This window comes from Carassius auratus, chromosome 22 (assembly GCF_003368295.1).
Source record: "Carassius auratus strain Wakin chromosome 22, ASM336829v1, whole genome shotgun sequence".
Taxonomy (NCBI): Eukaryota; Metazoa; Chordata; class Actinopteri; order Cypriniformes; family Cyprinidae; genus Carassius; species Carassius auratus.
In genome coordinates, this window is record NC_039264.1 from 19,738,207 (window position 1) to 19,757,009 (window position 18,803).

The 18,803-nt window shown below is 36.4% G+C and overlaps 1 protein-coding gene across 1 annotated transcript; it reads left to right on the forward strand.

The window, feature by feature from the left end:
- Positions 1-4,457: 4,457 nt before the first annotated feature.
- Positions 4,458-18,570, forward strand: LOC113039950 (calpain-2 catalytic subunit-like). Its single transcript, XM_026198128.1, has 21 exons — positions 4,458-4,745; positions 6,298-6,367; positions 9,133-9,251; positions 9,595-9,728; positions 9,928-10,096; positions 12,416-12,496; positions 12,579-12,664; positions 12,745-12,819; positions 13,233-13,393; positions 13,473-13,642; positions 14,324-14,335; positions 14,659-14,870; positions 15,117-15,153; positions 15,266-15,331; positions 15,420-15,477; positions 15,592-15,656; positions 16,530-16,598; positions 16,798-16,876; positions 17,104-17,220; positions 17,325-17,383; positions 17,467-18,570. Exons 1-21 carry the CDS (start codon positions 4,509-4,511, stop codon positions 17,488-17,490), a joined length of 2,100 nt encoding a protein of 699 aa, XP_026053913.1. The 5' UTR covers positions 4,458-4,508; the 3' UTR covers positions 17,491-18,570.
- Positions 18,571-18,803: the final 233 nt, after the last annotated feature.

Here is an 18,803-nt window from a genome sequence, read left to right on the forward strand (position 1 = left end):
ATATGTTTTTATAAATGGTTGTTTAGAAACTATAATTATCAGATATGCCCCTCTTGTAAGTCAAACAGACACTAGATAGCATCAGACACACACTGCATATTTTGAGTATATTCAGAAACATAAGATAAAATCAGTGATTCCATGCAACATTTTTCACTTTCTTATAGTAAACCTACAGCTTGAGTCAAAGTTAATGGAAATCTTTTACAGTCCTTTATTTACCTATTTGCTTTACTTTTTGAGCCTTTAAGCCAATATGTAGGACAAAATGTTGAAATATGTATATATATATATATATATATATATATATATATATATATATATATATATATATATATATATATATATATTTGGGGGTTCTAATACCTAAAGATATTAATATTGATATTACGCCACTAGTTTCTAAACTTCAGTCAGACATATCTACAGTATTTACCATATTTAGACTTAGTTTCCAGTACTGAATCAATAAAAATGAATATACTCCCATGTTCCTTTTATACTTTTTCCAAACATACAAATAGAAATAAGCAAGCAGCATTTTACAGATTGGGATAGAATGGTTTCATGATATGGTGAGAAAAAAAGAAAGCAAAAAAAAAAAAAAAAAGATGTTACAATTAGAGAAGGGAAAAGGGTAGTCTTGCGCTACCATGATTAGAATAGTACTACCATGCAGCCCATATATGCTTTAAAGGGGGGGTGAAATGCTATTTCATGCATACTGAGTTTTTTACACTGTTAAAGAGTTGGATTCCCATGCTAAACATGGACATAGTTTCAAAAATTAAGTTGTACGTTTGAAGGAGTATTTTTGTTCCAAGTATTTGTGTTTTTGGTTGCCAGGGCAAGACAACCCTGCACAGATTACTAAAAAAAAAAACAGCATTAAGGGACCAGTGGATGGAGTTTATTTTTACAGAGCATCAACGGAGTTGTGCAAGTGTTTTTGTTTGTTCCCTGCATTTCGAAGATGCTTGTTTTACAAACAAGGCCCAGTTTGACGACGGATTTGAACATCGTTTATTTCTTAAGGATAATGCAGTCCCAACGAAAAAGGGTCACGATCGTGTGTTGGATCCGCATGCGGTGAGTAAAACTGCTTCAAATATCTCTGTGTTGTGAACTTAGCTGTCGGCGTGTAAGCACATCAAGTAAACAACATGCGATGTTGTCATCAAACTGCACTTTCCACATGTACAGCTTAAAAAAAAAAATAATAAAAAAAAGACGACATAGAGTGGAACTTAGTCATTTTCCAAAACCGCTAAGCAAATATATACAGTTTCAGTACATACCACATAGAGACTCCTTTGCTGATGCTGCTCTTTTTAAATTTCAGCCTCTGGATCTGTGTTTCACAGCTTCCAAACGCTCTCAACGCGAAAGCCTACTGGCGCTCGTGATTCTTTAGCTCCGCCCACACGTCACGCCTCTAGGTGCTCGTGTTTTTCCGGGAAAAATAGTTACAGACTATCTTTCTCTTATAAATATAATAAAAATAAAGACTTTTTGGAGTTATGAAGGGTGCAGTACTACTCTATAGGTACTCAAGATTAACAGGATATTGAGTGAAAAAGAGCATTTCACCCCCCCCTTTAAAGTGATAATTCACCTCAAAATTTTAATTATCTGATTAATTACTCACCCTCATGTGGTTCCAAACCCGTAAGAACTTCATTCATCTTCTGAACACAAATTGAGATATTTTAATGAAATCTGAGCATTCTCTGACCCTCCCATAGACAGCAAGGGTACTTCCAAAATCAAGGCATAGAAACACAGTAAAGACATCAGACATACATCAGGGGTTCAACCGTAAATTGTATGAAGCAACAAAATCACTTTTTGTGAGCAAAGAAAATATAAATAACAATTCTGCTTCCACTTCAAATGACACATGCTGCATGCTACATTTGACTTTAAGTGTTTTTTTTTTTTTACAGTGTAGTTAATGCACAAATATGCTTAAATATTCCAGAGTTTACTAATAGATACTGCTGACATAGGTCAAACAACATTTGCACGTTGAGGACGCAATTTGCATGTGAACCCAGCCAAAGAAGTCAAGACTGATGTTGTCGCACAGCTATTGAGACCTTCTACAATCAGCATGGACATAAAGCTTTTTATATCTGTGATCTGATATACTCATGATGGTGTGCACTGCAGTATGGAATGCTCTTATTCTCAGAAACCGCATTGTACAACTTTATCTGCATTGTGCAAGGCCAAGTCTCTTACAGCGTTGTGGATATGGTACATGTGCACAGTTATTGAACAAAGATTGTTAAGTACTTGTTAACGGTGCATATTTAGAGTAATTTAAACAAACCTTTAAAGCCCAAAATATGCATCAGTTTTCATGTGTACAGCTGAACGCATTGTCTTTCAATGTACAGTCAAATCAAAACTTATTCAGACACCAGATTTATTTTTATTTTTTTTATTTTTTTACTAGTGAGTGCAGGACACTATAGTTCATTTATGTAAGTAAGTAAGCAAGCAAATAAACTTTAATAATATGAGAAAGATGTGTAGGTGTCTGATTAAATTTTGGTTTGACTATACTCCACTTGATGGCATACATTTGCAATGTAAGAAGTATATGCACAGTTATAAAAACTGGGTTACAGCGACTATGCTGATGCTGCAAATTGAATTACATCATGCATAGCTACTGTACTGATACGTTAGCATACACATAAAAACTAAACCAAAAATATATTGTAACCCTAATTTTCCTTAAATGGTGTTTTTGTGTGTTTAAATAACAGTAAACTACTGGCAGTTACATTTGCCAGCATAAAGCTGTTATTCTACAGTGTACCTAGTATTGTAATCTGTACCAACAGTTTACTGTAGAAATATTACAGTACCATGCTGTAGAAAATATAAGCTTTACAGTATAATACTTTCATTGCACTGATATTTTAGTATTCCAACTGTAATTTCATAAGCTCTTTGTTATTGTATTCCAACTTTAATGTCATATGCATAAGCTTATTACCGTACTGTAAAATGTATTTAAGTACTGTACAATGTGATCTTAACATTGTAACACTGCTAGAAGCTAATAATTTACATTCTCAAATTAAATACAACTTCAAAATTATTTGAAAACAAATTGTTCAGAAAGGAGACGGCTTTAAAACATTAGGCTTTTATTAAAGCATCTTTAATGACACTGTTTCCACTCCACCAGCGAGACTGGACTGAAAGTGCCTAAAATGTAATAATAGAGAAATACAGATACATATATATATATATATATATATATATATATATATATATATATATGTTTCTTTATTTTATTGAATGGAGGTTCTTACTACAGACGTACTAGTGGGCTCAATGAAAAACACTTTAAGGGTCGTCTTTTTGCTGCATGCAGATAAAGAGATTTTTAAGATTTTCTTCTCACGGAAACAGATAAGTTGCCCTCAAATGTTCTCAATAACATATGTTTTTCTTAAGAAGAAAATCTTAAAAATCTTTTTTATCTGACTGAATTGGTGCTTCTTGCTAACGACTGATAAACTCAATAGAAAACATTTCAAGCGTTGTCTTTTTGGTGCCTGTATAGTCTAGATGACCGTAAAAATCATAAGCTTAGCATGCAAACTATTTAGGATTGAAGTTTGGAATTTATCTTAAGAAATCTCATAATTTAAGGAGATTTTCATGAACCTGGCCCCTGAAGCCCACCGAATGAGACAAATTGAAAGTAGGAGCTGTTCGGAAGGACCATACAAATGTAATGCATGTGAAGTCATTGGGTAAATAAATGGATGTAATACTAAATGGGCAATGTTTTATTTGAAAAGTTCTTTATCACGTTTTCAAGTATTTTTTTATATATAATGCATCACTTACAGTATCTAGTTTTAAAACTTTTCTTAACATTTCATGAATTCCTTGTTATTCATATGTTTTATTTAATGGTTTTACTTAGCCATCTATAATGCAGATAAATACAAATTATAAAATATTTAAATATAAACTAATTAAATAGTTTTAATAAAAAATTATTTAACAAAATACCTGCAGAGGGGGATGCATTATGCTGAATAATGCAGCAAATGCTTTGCTGTTGTTGTCTTTTTCCCCGAAAATAAACCCTTGCTGAGACGTATTTGCTAAATGAAAATTGTGATGATAATAATAATAATAATAATAATAATAATAATAATAATTTTGTAAAAAGTAAAAGCAAAGAAAACCATATACGCCACTATTTTGGAGCAGATTTCTCTCTCTCTCTCTCTCTCTCTCTCTCTCTCTCTCTCTCTATATATATATATATATATAGTGTATCAAGTATAACTTGCTTTAAAAAAAAAGTACATTTCTTTTATTTGATGTAAAGCAACTCCTGCCCCTGTTCCTGACTCCACCCCTCACTGCTTTACCATACAGCAGCTCTCACTTAAAAACCAGCATCAGTCTCACACAAACACATACACTACACAAGCTTGAGAGGAACTTGAGTACGACTACAGGGCAGCATGTCTAATATTGCTAAGGTTCTTTCTAGGAGGCTGGATAGAGGAGAAGGACTGGGAACAAATGAGAAGGCGATTCCCTACAACAAGCAAGACTACCAGACCCTGAAGCAGGAGTGTCTGGCGAAAAACACCCTGTTCTGTGACCCGACCTTCCCTGCTGATTCAGGCTCTCTGGGATACAACGAACTCGGACCGCAGTCCCCTAAGGGCGCAGGAGTGCAATGGAAGAGACCTAAGGTACTGCAGTGAGTGTTTGCTTTCTTCCACACAGGTGGAGTTTAGGTATTAAGACCCTTAAAATGACTTTGGTTTTACCCAATTACTTATATGCAAAAAGTTAATAGTAATAGTAAAAATAGTAAGGTTAATTAAAGAGTAGTGAGGTTAATTCAATATAAAATAGTAATATCAATAAAATAATACAGTATTTTATAGTAGTTTTTTCATGCTAATATTTTTATATATATGAAGCCTTTTTTATATTAAAATATGCTAAAAAGAATGTATTTAATTCAGTATTAAATTAAATTCAATATTAATCAATAATTACAATATGAAAAATATTTTGTTCTGTGATAACACTAGTTAAATTAGATCTTGATACATATTTTAAATGATCTATTTTCGTAGTGTATTTATTCTATTGTATTTTATTCTACTTGAAATCAATTAAATCTTTAATGTGTGTACACTGAATTAAAAAAAAAATTATATTTATAATGCACATATTTATCCATTTTCAATTTCACGTTGACTAATGGAGCAGGCCATTCACAGCCGTCCTTCGGATGAGACGTTAAACCGAGGTTCTGACTCTCTATGGTCAGTAAAAATCCCAAGCATCCTGGCTAAATTCGGCCATTTGCCTCTGACCATCATGGCCTCCTAACAATCTTCATATCTGCTGATTAGCTTCATCACTCTGTCTCCTCTCCACCAGTAAGCTGGAGTGTGGTGAGCGTTCTGGCGCAATATGGCTGGAATCCCATCATCCAGATGGATGCTGCACATTGGTGGTGGATGAGACGATACCCCGCCTATGTAAAGCGCTTTGAGTGCCTAGAAAAGCACTAAATGTAATGAATTATTAATTAATTAATTATCACAGGATTTGTAGAATTATTGTAGAATTACATATCAAAGTCTCTGGTGATTTCACTACTGGCCTGGGAACAACTGTGATTGTTTACATTCTGTGTCTTCACTTCATTGCGAGAGTGCATCACACCAGGCCGCACTTGTGCAGTTATGTCGGTGCCATGCTGCTGAGTGTGCAGAGCGAAGGGAGACATAAAGCCTGTTTCAGCAGCTTGTAGCGTGATGGTGTCTCTCATTCTGATTTCATCTCTTGAAGCCCAGTGTGGATCTGTCACCGCCACATGTGTCCAAAATCACTAGCCCTTTCCATTTACAATCTCCTCCGACAACTCTTGTTTCACTTTCACCCATACCCCATAGTCCATCTCGTGGGTGAATGCTCAGATCTTGCATTCAAGTCTGCCACTTCTGACACAGTTTCACTATGAATAAAAACAGGCAGGCTCTCAGTCACTCTGCAACTTTATTAAAGAACATTAGGGTTACTGCTATGGCCCTGCTAAACTTCATCACATTAACCAGTGTCCTTCAACATTTGTAATAACATTACAATACTTTGATACACTCTGATAGCTAAATTTTAACATGTGCATTTTGTGAAGCGTGAATAAAACCTCTTGTTATTCAGTTGTACCATTACGTAACATAACACTACCACCTATAATTGTTCTCACATTGTCTCTTTTTAAAGGAGCTGTGCTCAAACCCTCAGTTCATTGTGGATGGAGCCACACGGACAGACATCTGCCAAGGAGCTTTAGGTGAGAAAACTTTAAAGAGCCTTTTGATCTGAAAGATGTTGTCTGGGTGTTAACAGACAAATTATGTTTTGTTAACAATGTTCGGGAGAAACACAATCATATAAACCAATTCAGCACAGGTGGAGGTTGTCTAGTTAATCAACTAGCATGAGACACACATTCAGTATATATTTTGCAAATATTTACATGTATTTACATCTATATATGTATATTCTTTATTTTATATTATATATAAAATGTGTGTGTGTGTGTGTGTGTGTGTGTACTGAATAGACATACTTATATATATATATATATATATATATATATATATATATATATATATATATATATATATATACAGTACAGACCAAAAGTTTGGACACACCTTCTCATTCAAAGAGTTTTCTTTACTTTCATGACTATGAAAATTGTAGATTCACACTGAAGGCATCAAAACTATGAATTAACACATGTGGAATTATATATTGAATTATATACATAACAAAAAAGTGTGAAACAACTGAAAATATGTCATATTCTAGGTTCTTCAAAGTAGCCACCTTTTGCTTTGATTACTAATTTTGGCATTCTCTTGATGAGCTTCAAGAGGTAGTCACCTGAAATGGTCTTCCAACAGTCTTGAAGGAGTTCCCCGAGAGATGCTTAGCACTTGTTGGCCCTTTTGCCTTCTGTCTGCGGTCCAGCTCAGCCCTAAACCATCTCGATTGGGTTCAGGTCCGGTGACTGTGGAGGCCAGGTCATCTGGCGCAGCACCCCATCACTCTCCTTCTTGGTCAAATAGCCCTTGATGCCTTCAGTATGACTCCACAATTTTCATAGTCATGAAAATAAAGAAAACTCTTTGAATGAGAAGGTGTGTCCAAAATTTTGGTCTGTACTGCATATATTTGTACACACACATACTGTATGTACATACATTCATATAGCCAAATCACCTCTGTCCCCCAACAGTTTTCTGGCATTCATCATCACCCCAACTCCTCACTCTAAACTATTATAATCTCAGATAAGGGATGGGGGAGTTCCCTTTCAGTTGGTAACTCTTGACATCATGTCTGATGCCCGACAAATTGGGCATATTGTTTCAATAGACTAATCTGTATAAAAAGGCAGCAGGTGCAATGCATACCAGCTTTTCACTTCGGACAACAACGAAATGAGCATAAAAGTGTTTTAAGTGAGCTACGAGTTCAACGCACTCTTGGAAACTTTTGGTGTTGCCGTTATGGCACTACAGTGGTAGTTGAACCATGCTTCCCCTTCTGGGACTGTAGGTACTCATCTGGCCTGTCCAGAAATGCTTAAAAGGCCTGACGAGAAGCTGCCTCTTCCTTACATGTTACAGCATTACTGCAGGTGCATCAGGCCAAGGCACTGAAGGACCTGCACAAAGGTGGTCACGACCTGGAAGTTCTGAAAGATCTCCAAACTGCTGCTGATCTCGCGATCTGAGCGAAGAAGGTCACTGCGAGTTCTCTGGGTCGTGCGATGTCCACACTTGTGGTCCTGGCTGTGTCTGGATGATATGACAGATGCAGACAGAGATCGGTTCTTTAATGCCCCTTTGTCATAAACTGACCTCTTTGGTGATGCAGACAGATAGTTTTAGAGCTGTGGGCTGGGTGACCCCCAACACATTCGCTAGATTCCATAGCCTTCATTTGGAGCCGGTATCCTCCTGTGTTCTATCAGGAGGATACCAGTCCCAGTTAGTATTGCTTGTTAAAACGGTGAATGGAACTTGTTGTTGTGAGCCCCGGCCTACACCGAAAAGGAGCTCAGGTGGCTCGCAGAGGCCAATGGAAAGGGCAGCATCCATGGCGCTTTGGTAGGAATCCCAATTCGTCTGTCATCCAATGTGACATCAAGAGTGATGGACTGAAAGGGAACATCTTGGTTGCGTATGGTAACCCTTGTTTCCTGAAGGAGGGAACGGAGACATCGCGGCCGCTGTTGAACCGATGAGCGGCCAGGTCACCGGCTCGGCTCTGAAGCGAAAACCTGGTATACATGCACCTGCTGCCTTTTTATGCTCAGGATGTGATCAGCTGCAGCTGAATCCAATAATTGCATGCCAATGTGCATTGGCTTACTTAGTTTACATTCGAAGAAGATTGGTCTATCAAAGCGATATCCCTGATTTGTCTCCGTTCCCTCCTTCAGGGAATGAGGGTTGCCATACGTAACCGAGACATTCTCTGGGTTCAGGTTCTGGGATCTAGTTTCCGTGATTCATGTAGATCTGACAGAAATAGACTGAACATAATTTAAATATTTTTTTCATACATTTATTCATTTGGAATAAAAAGGTATTAAAACAAAAAACAAACAAAATGGTGGCTCTTTAGCATCAAAACTTCCTGCAAAACTTCCTTTTGGAATCACACACAAATGGTGTGGAGTAAAATACTGTACATCCAAATTTCAGTGGTAAGTGGTTAAGAACAAAGTATGAGCAACAATAATCATGATGCTATCTTTAACAATTGTTACCTCAAAAGTTACTTCACACTACTAAGTGCGCTTGGAAAAATATATTATGAGACTTGGGAATGACTGAAGACCTAAATTTGAAGGTTGTAGGTTAATCCATGGATCATCACCACTGAGCAAGAAACATACACTCAAAATTCTCCTTGAGCAAAACAGTGAAGCCCAGGTTGATCCTGGAAGACTATATCTGTAATAACTGCACTGAAGGTCAATTTGCATAAAATAATAATCTTATCACAGAAGTATCTTGATATTTGATTCATTTGCAGGTGATTGTTGGTTGATGGCGGCTATTGCATCTTTGACTATGGAAACTGACTTTCTGAAACGTGTAGTTCCACATGGACAGAGTTTTACAGAGAACTATGCCGGCATCTTTCACTTTCAGGTATAAACATGCAGTGGGATAAAAATGTCTGAAAACCACTAAAGTAATCAAATATTTAAAAAATAAATAAATAAAATCTGATTTAAACCTTACAACATTTTAGGCATAACTTAAAATCATCTAAATAATTATATTGTAATAAAATTTACACTCAAATTATTAGTTAATAATATATTTTATAATTGTAAAAAGTCATTTCACATTAGAAAAAAGAAATAAATTGATTATTTTCACTGGTAATCTCGGAAGGTTGGACCTCATTTGAGTATTTATAACCTTATTATTCCAATAATAAATGAAATGGATGGTGTCAGAGTGATTGTTGCTATTCACATCTCTTTAGCTCTGGCAGTGTGGTGAATGGGTGGATGTTGTCATTGACGACCGGCTGCCCACTAAAAATGGGAGACTGTTGTTTGTTCATTCAGCAGAGGGCTCTGAGTTCTGGAGCGCCCTGTTGGAAAAGGCCTATGCAAAGTAAGTGTGTGTTTATTCATAAATTACCTGCTACTATTTACCTGAACTGTAACAAAAACTATGGAGTCATCTGAAATGTTTGGTATAAACACTGTGCCAAACCAGAAACCACAGCCTAGAATACACACAACGTTCATTCAACATGTCACATATCCATGACATACCAACCACTGCTGCTTATTTCTCCTGTACTTTGAAGGGTAAATGGCTCATATGAAGCTCTGACAGGAGGCCTGACCAATGAGGGTTTTGAGGATTTCACTGGAGGCATCGCTGAAACCTATGATCTGAAAAAAGATTCCTCACACCTGTTTAAGCTCATGCAGAAAGCACTGACTCAAAGATCATTAATGGGCTGCTTCATTTCTGTGAGTCCCATTTTACTTTGCTTGGCTTTCTTTTTACATCATTTATTTCTCTAAGGCAAGAAAAAAATTGTGTATAAATATATAATGCTTAATAGGACTTAGAGTAAAAAGACACTGGTACACAGGATCACAGTGCAGAAGAAAACCAGGAAATCCGAGACAAGGGCATCTACAGCAGAGCAACAATTGAATACTAAACAAGGGAAACATAGGGGTATATATACACAAGTTAACCAGGGCAGACAAGGAACGGGTCTGGGTAATTAGTGGTCAAGGAAATGAACAAGGGTTGCTATGGAGTAGAGCTGTAATCGGGCCTTAAAAGTTAAGCCCGACAGCACCCAAGCCCGACAGTACATTTTGATTGACAGTTTTTTAAAATACAGAACCCGTTTACAGCCCGACATTATTCAAATGTGCGCACACACACAGCTCTTTTGCCTTTTGTCAAGAATGAGTAATTTATACATGTTTTAACAATTAATTCATAACTAACTTAGACTAGACCACTTGGAAGTTGGAATAAAGAAATAAAATAATCTTAACATCGCAGCACTCTAAACATACATAGGCTCATTTAGCCTATAAATAAACCAACGCACCAATAAAAACGAGTCTTTTTAAACAAATTAAATTAAGATAGGTATTTGGCAATAACGAAATTAAGATAAAGGCTCCTCCGGATTTGCTTCGCTACTAGCAGCTGACATTTAATTAAAGAATAATGCCAACATTAGCGTAAATACTTTTTGAGGAGGAGAATTATTGAATCCACTGTAGATGGCTTCAGCGAATTCCTGCGCTCACTGATGGTGCGTCATTATTCACTCATTATTCTCATTATAAACATGGTCAAAACTTTTCAACACCTCAGACTTTGCTTTAGTTGCTGGTGCAACCAAAACGTAATCGCCTGAGGCAAGCCTCTGTTACACCTACTCAGCATCCATTTTCGTATCTTTCTCGCGCTAATCAAAACATATCACATGACAGCTCATTGTTTACCTCACAAACCGGAGCGCAAGCCCGAACCTGGCCCGAGCCCATGTAAGATGATATAAATTAAGCCCATACCCGACCGAACCCGTCGGATCTTCTTCTCTACTATGGAAACAAATGAGGCAGCATTGCAAATAGACTATCTAGCCCCTTTCACAAAGTATTACCAGTAAATTGCCGTAAAATTACTGGCTTTACTGGTAAGTACAAATATGAGCTGTTCATACAGGGAATGACATTCCATTCACACATCAGTTTCATCAGTGTGCACGATTTACTAATTTGTTCCTTCAATGTACTGAAACGTGCACACGATAACCAACTCTGATTGCATTATCATGTAGACAGCGAAACCAGTATTTTGGCTTGTAATGTCAGAGCCAGTGAGGTTGTGGTGACATACAGGAAACTTTCATGCTTCTGATCGGACAACATGGCTTTATAGTTGAGATTATATCACCAGCGGATGGCTTGGCATGCTCCTGAGAGTGCTTTATAACATGATTTAGCACACACCTTGCATCAGTTTCCTGTCTGGTCTCATTTGTTGATGTTGTGGACTACTTACTTGTATCTTTGTTATGCTCCTGCAACTCCAGTTCTTGTTTCCCTCATGGCTCCAAGTCCTCAGAGTGTGTGTTAACCCAGTACTTACCTGCTAGCGAGGTGTGTGCTCTAACTGCTCCATTTAATCCACAATTTCCCGCATTTGTAAGGAAAGGACATTCTATTATTAATTTCTTCAAGCCTTGTGTACTGTTATTTGCTCAGCATACTCACCTGTTTCCTGCCATGCTGCAAATAAATACCTGTTTCTGTGGTTCACTGACTCTGAGTCTGCATTAGTGATGCAAAGTCCGATTCACTTCCACAAACTGGTTCCTTTCGGTCAATTCGTCTCCAGTTCAAAAACCAGATTCATTGGTTCCTGGCATTATCAAGTAATGATATCACTAGTATGCATTTATTTTTTAACAACTCAGTGCCAAGTCGCATCAATGAAACATTCAAATAAAGTAATTTGTGTGAACACATATTGCTGATTATTACTTTTCAATCACTTCAGTGTTTGTGGTGACATTTCCATTCGCAGATCCTTTATGTCAGATACAACTGCACAATATTGACTAGCCTACAACTTGGATAAGTTTCCTCAAAATTTTGCACCTACAGCAGACACTGATGGTCGATACAATAGCCTATGTGTTGTGCATCATCTCTAATGAAAATATATCAAATAAAAAAACATTTTTTTTTACTATCAATGCACATTTAATTCTGATTTTCCTAATGTTTTTTATCATTAAAAATATCTAAAAGGCAAGTTCGCAGGAGATGGAGTCGAAAACGAATCTGAAGCTGGTGAAGCTTCATGCCTACTCCGTCACAGGCGCAAAGGAGGTAAGAAAATGCAACAGACACAGAAATATGGATTTGATAGGAAAAACTGAAGGACCTCTAATGGCTGTCACCTTATCTATAGGTTCATTCCAACGGCCGTCTGGTTCAGCTGGTGCGTATCAGGAACCCGTGGGGTCAGGTGGAGTGGACGGGCCCTTGGAGTGACAAGTGAGTTTCAATAAACAGATCTTACTCCTTTAACAATCAGTCTTGAGAGTCCTGTCAAAAATTTCCAATGTCTTTGTCAGTTCCAAAGAGTGGAACAGTGTCCAACCAGAGGAGAAAGCTAAATTGGTTTATTCAGCTGAAGATGGGGAGTTCTGGTAAGAGAATTCAAGCTTTTAAGCCTCAAGGTCTCAACAATATAAAAAATGGGTAACACTTTATTTTGATAGTCCACTTTAGACATTCTACTAGCAGTAAGTAACTTTGCAACTACATGTCAACTAGCAGTTAGTAGAGTATTAGTAGTCTGTCTGCTTAATATCTTCTAACACTTTCTTTGTCAACTTATTGTCAACTTATACTAAGTCTAAACCTACCCCTAACACTAACCCTAAACTTACCCTAACAGTCTACTCTGAGAGTTAGTAGACATGTAGTTGCAAATTTCTGACATTTAGTTGATATGTAGTTGACATGTAGTTGCAAAGTTACTTATAGTCAGCAGAATGTCTAAAGTGGACTATCGAAATAAAGTGTAACCAAAAAATGACAAACCTCCTCGTCCTGTCAGGATGGCGTTTTCAGACTTCATACAGCACTTCTCCGTTTTGGAGATCTGTAATCAGACTCCAGAAGCTCTTTCAAGTGACACTGCAAGCTGCTGGAAATACAACCAGTTTCAAGGTGACTGGAGGGTGGGATCCACCGCAGGGGGTTGTAGGAACAATCCAGGTAAGTTAAATTAACCACATTGCACTTGATTAAAAACAGTTTTTAACTACCATCTGACCGTTTGTTTCCTCCTCTCCAGATTCATTCTGCTCAAACCCTCGGTTTGTGTTCAAGCTGGATGAAGAAGATGATGATCCTTATGATGGAAAAGATGGCTGCACAGTCCTAGTGGGTCTGATGCAGAAAGATTTTCGCAAAGTCAGGCGTTTCGGAAAAACCCCGAACACCATTGGCTTCAGTATCTATAAGGTAACTGGCTAAATACAATCAGTAATATTGTTAGTACTTGTAACGAGGAGTCAGGGACGTATGGATCCAAATACTATAGTTTATCAAGAATGGCCAAACAGGCAATGATCAAAGGACAGTGTCAGGTGTCAAGGGATATCCAAAATCAGAAACAGTAACAAGCAAAGGCCGGGGCAGGCAGCAGAGAATCACAGTCGGTATAAACAATCCAAAGTCAAACAGGGAAGAACAAAAACTAGGAAAACGCTAGTAAATGCCAGACGTGTGTGTGTGTGTGTGTGTGTGCAATCAGTCCCAGGAATGGGGCAGGATGGGAAATGGAGTTCGAAAAAGGGGGTGGACACAAAAATGCCAGAGTCTCTTTTAGTTCCAGATATGTTTTTTTTCCCCCATTAATATTCTCCAATTTGTCCAAGGATTAAAAAATAAATAAAATAAGTATAGAGTCATGAACTAAAGCAACAAGCTCGAAGATGAATCATTATATTTCAAACTATGATTTGAAATTTTACAAAGTATCTATGGGAGACTTTTTTGAACACACTTTCCTCTGATACAACTATCAATATAACAACTAATTAACTTTTTTGTAGTTACATTTTGTGGTTAAATAACATTAACATTGAAAACTGAATGACAATATTATAATTTATTTTGTGTTTGTGTGTGTGTGTGTTGCAGGTTCCAGATCAGGTATGACATCTGAATGGTTTGTACATGAGAGTAGATGGACACCACCAATGTAACCATTTGTTATTTTGTTTTAACGATGCTAAGAAGCCCCTAAAGTTTCTCCAGGGAAGGCGAATGTTAATAGAGAGAATGTCTGGTTTCTCATTTGGAACACTATACTTTTAAAAGATAACAGTTTTACCTGTTTAAACACAAAAGCATTTAAATAATTGTTTTTTTTTCATCACCATGTCCCCTTGAGAGCTACTTATGATATATTCATACAAAACAACTGTTGTAAGTTTTAATATGCCATTTCATCCATCTGTGTTTGTGTTGTGCAGTTCAGGGGTCGCAATAACATTAATCTCGGTCCTGATGTCCTGCTGCGTCTGCAGCCCATTGCTGGGTGCAAAAGTTTCAGCAGCACGCGAGAGGTGAGCGAGCGCTTCAAACTGCCTACAGGTGAATACATCATCATCCCCTCCACCTTTGAGCCTAATCGCAATGGAAGCTTCGTACTGCGTGTGTTCACAGAGAAAGAGGTTGCTGCCAGGTTTGTCACAAGTCTTTTTAGCATATTTCAACTTAAAAAAGGGTATAATATGGTATAAAAAAGGAAATAATATTGGTAAAGTTTTAGACCACATGACGATGCTGTTGAGCAGGTTCTGTTCTGCCTAGAGTGGATCGTTACACTAAAACATCTCTTTGTCTGAACAATAAATCATGACTGTACACTGAATATTCTTGTATTTGTGCCCAAATGCATGATGGATGTTTCTGACTCTCGTCGCTGCAGCCTGATGAATTCAGAGATTAATGCAGATGTGAAAAAGGTGATTTGATCATTTACACACATAGTGTAAAATACTTTTATGTAAATTCAGACATAAAACAGAATAAGATCCACATACAGTTTAAAAATATTATTATTTTATTTTTTCCCAGCAATACATATCTGAGAGTGATTTGAAGCCAGAGTTCAAAGAATTTTTCAGTCAGATTGCCGGAAACGTAAGTAATTTTTAATCTAAATGCTGGTTAATTTCAGTTTGAGGTGATGATAAATATGGTCACAAATGGTCTTGTCTTCACTCTGCAGGACTCAGAGGTGTCTGTGTTTGAACTAAAGCAGGTCCTAGACGTTGCTTTGTCAAAACGTAGGAATACAAACTTTCTCAGTTTTATTTATACCTGTTTATATATATAAAAGAAAAGAAAGCTCCTTGAAATTGAAATTCTGTGCTTAAAATGTTTTGCCATATTTCACACAGGCACTGATGTGAAGATGGATGGATTTAGTATGGAAACCTGTCGCCACATTATCAGCCTGCTAGATGTATCCTTACCTCACTGGATAATATTTATATTTATGCATTAAGTAGAAGCTTTTATCCTATCTATATTTTAAGCGACTTACAGCGCATTCAAACTATACATTTTTTGTTCCCTGGGAATTGAACCCATGACCTTTGAACACAGTGCCCTACCACTGAGCCACAGGAACACCTATATGTAAGATTACTACATGAATTATGGATTATGGATTCATCAAACGATTAATCAAGAATGAATTGCATCCAAAATAAAAATAAAATTGTTTACACAACATATGTGTGTATACTGTGTATATTTATTATGCATATTTAATTTACAAATACATGTATGCATATATTTAAGATAATATCTTATTTTAACATATTAAATATATTTCTAAATAAAAAATCTACTGTTAATGTATATACATGTAAAATATTTTCAAAATATACAATATATGTTTGTATTTATATTTGCATAATAAATAGTCATAGTACACATGTATTATGTAAACAAAAACTTATATTTTGGATGCAATTAATCGCGATTAATCTTTGACAGCACTAGGATTAATGCAGAGATTCACAAACCCTTTTATCAGCCGAACCCATTTAACCATAAACGTCCCATTGAAAGTAAATATTTCAATTACAATTTAGTTTAAATTTTCTAAATATTTCTTTTAATTTTACGTTTTCATGATTGAACTATTAGCCTTTCACCAACTCACGACCCCCTGCAGATCCCTGGCAAATCTCCAGGGGTTCAGGAAACCCAGTTTGGATTTGAATCACAGATTATCTGAATGTTGTATTTGTGGATTAATATTCTCAACAGAGTCCTTTCAACCAAATTAATCACCATAACCCTGTTATAACCCTTGACATCCATCCAGAAAGATGGCAGCGGCAAACTTGGCCTTGTGGAGTTTCACATACTGTGGATAAAGATCCAGAAATATTTGGTAAAATATATATCTTGGGGTAAATTAAAGCTAAATGAAAAATCTCTAGTATTAGACAATAGCTAATATGGTACAGTTTAACTATTGCGCATCCCTACAAGAAAGCAACAACTTTGTTGGCTTTAAGTTCTGATAAAATTACTAAATTTATTTACCGAAGTTAAATACTGAATGTGTATTATCTGTTATATCTCCCCAGGAGGCTTTTAAGAAGCATGATAAAGACAACTCAGGCACTATGAGTTCCTATGAGATGAGAGATGCTGTGAACGAAGCAGGTAATGAGTCTATGGCCCCGTTTTTACACAGTAATCCCAGTAAATCACCGTACAATTACTGGGATGATTTTAACGGTGTAAGGCTTGTGTGTTTGGCACATGGAAGGTATCCAATTGTGGCTGAAGGTTTCTTCCATGTTCTGTTTTTTCAGTGTGCAAAGTTTATGTTTAGTCTAAACACTGATCCCAATAAGGAGTCCAATGTTTGTTTGTGCTTTTCTCTACAGGGTTCCAGCTGAACAATGAGGTACTTCAGGTGGTAATCTCACGTTATGCCAACCAGCAGTACGCCGTTGACTTTGATTCCTTTGTTGGCTGTCTGATTCACCTGGAATTGCTGTTCAGTAAGTTTTACTGAAGATATTTAATGTTTTATAATAACGTAAATGCATTATTGTAATCTGGAATAATGCTTTACTGTAACAATTTTTGTCTGTTCTCTACACAGAAATGTTTAAAACATTTGATAAGAAGGACACTGGGAAAATTGAGCTGGATATCCTGCAGGTGACTCACAAGTGTGAACTTGATTTTTGTATCCTCTCAATGTAGCGTTTTCATTTACAGATGTGTTGTTTTGGCTTTTGCAGTGGCTCTGCTTGGCCCTCAGTTAAAAATCCATTCACCATTACTGCATCAGAAATCAATTCAGCTCCTGAAATTGAACTGAAGAGGATGCAGCAGACCTGAAATACCCAAGAGTAAAACCAACCAAAGATGGGTATTATATAAACTTGGAATTGCTTTAAAAATTTTGTTTGTCTACGGTGCTTCTACTGAAGAATTGGCTATAATAAAGATGACTAAATCACTTGCATGTGTAATAAATCTCCACTGCATGCAAGTTTACTGAACCCAAGTGCAGAACCCAAAATATAAACTCACCAACAGCAGTTAGTGAACAAAGCTAAACAAAGACAATCATATTCTTTTGTTTTATGGTGAGACACAGATCAACTTTAAAGGTGGATATAGCGCCACCCACTATATTGGAGTGGAAAATGTTTTTCACAATTGCTAGGACATATTTCTCAATACTTTTTCACTTGTCACTTTTTCAAAACTCTTCACACAGCAAGCAAAACGTCAGTCTACTCCTTCATTTTAAAAGACATGTGAAGCATTTTGCATTTTGTGTGCAATTTTTAGATTTTTGTGTAGAGCTTTGAAAAAAAAAGAGTGTTTAAGCAGTTGAAACAAACTGTAGATTTTCTACCGTTTGCGCTACATTTTCTTTGCATTTACAAACCTCATATTTATCACTTTATTCATATGAAAAGATGTATTATTTGTGTGTTGTGTGTTCTAACTGAAGGATCTAAGAATCCTCAAATGCAACACTTTCTTTCATTTATATTCATTTATTCTTCATTCATTCATCATTTAATATTTTTTATTGAATAATCATTTATAACGATAATTTTAACCATTTATATACTCATTTCATTGATTCATTAATTGATTAGTCATTTATATTATATAACTTTTTCCATTGTTGTTTAATCTTGTAAACGTGTTTCAAAGGCTGTTTGTCTTCATGAATAAGAAAAACGAGGGAATGGAAATTTATGTGATGTTGTTGTGGAGCAGTTTGGTATAACACGACTTGTTGGATTTGTGTTTGTAAGATGCAGTCTGAGCATTGAAACATATGCAACTAAGATTATCTAATAAACTTCTTTTCAGCATTATTACTTTGTCTCCTACTTCTGCTTTTCTCTGGTTTTTCTGAGTCAACTTCTTGGCTGACTTCTTATCACCCTAAAAAGAACAAGGCGTTTCGTGAATCTGTAAACTGTGATGTCACATTTTACAAGCCCCTCCCATAACTGTTGACAGACACTGCAGAGACCCCGCCCTAAGTGAGCAGCACACAATATGCCATATTTACTCTCACTTAATACACAGGTCTAATATAAACATGCAA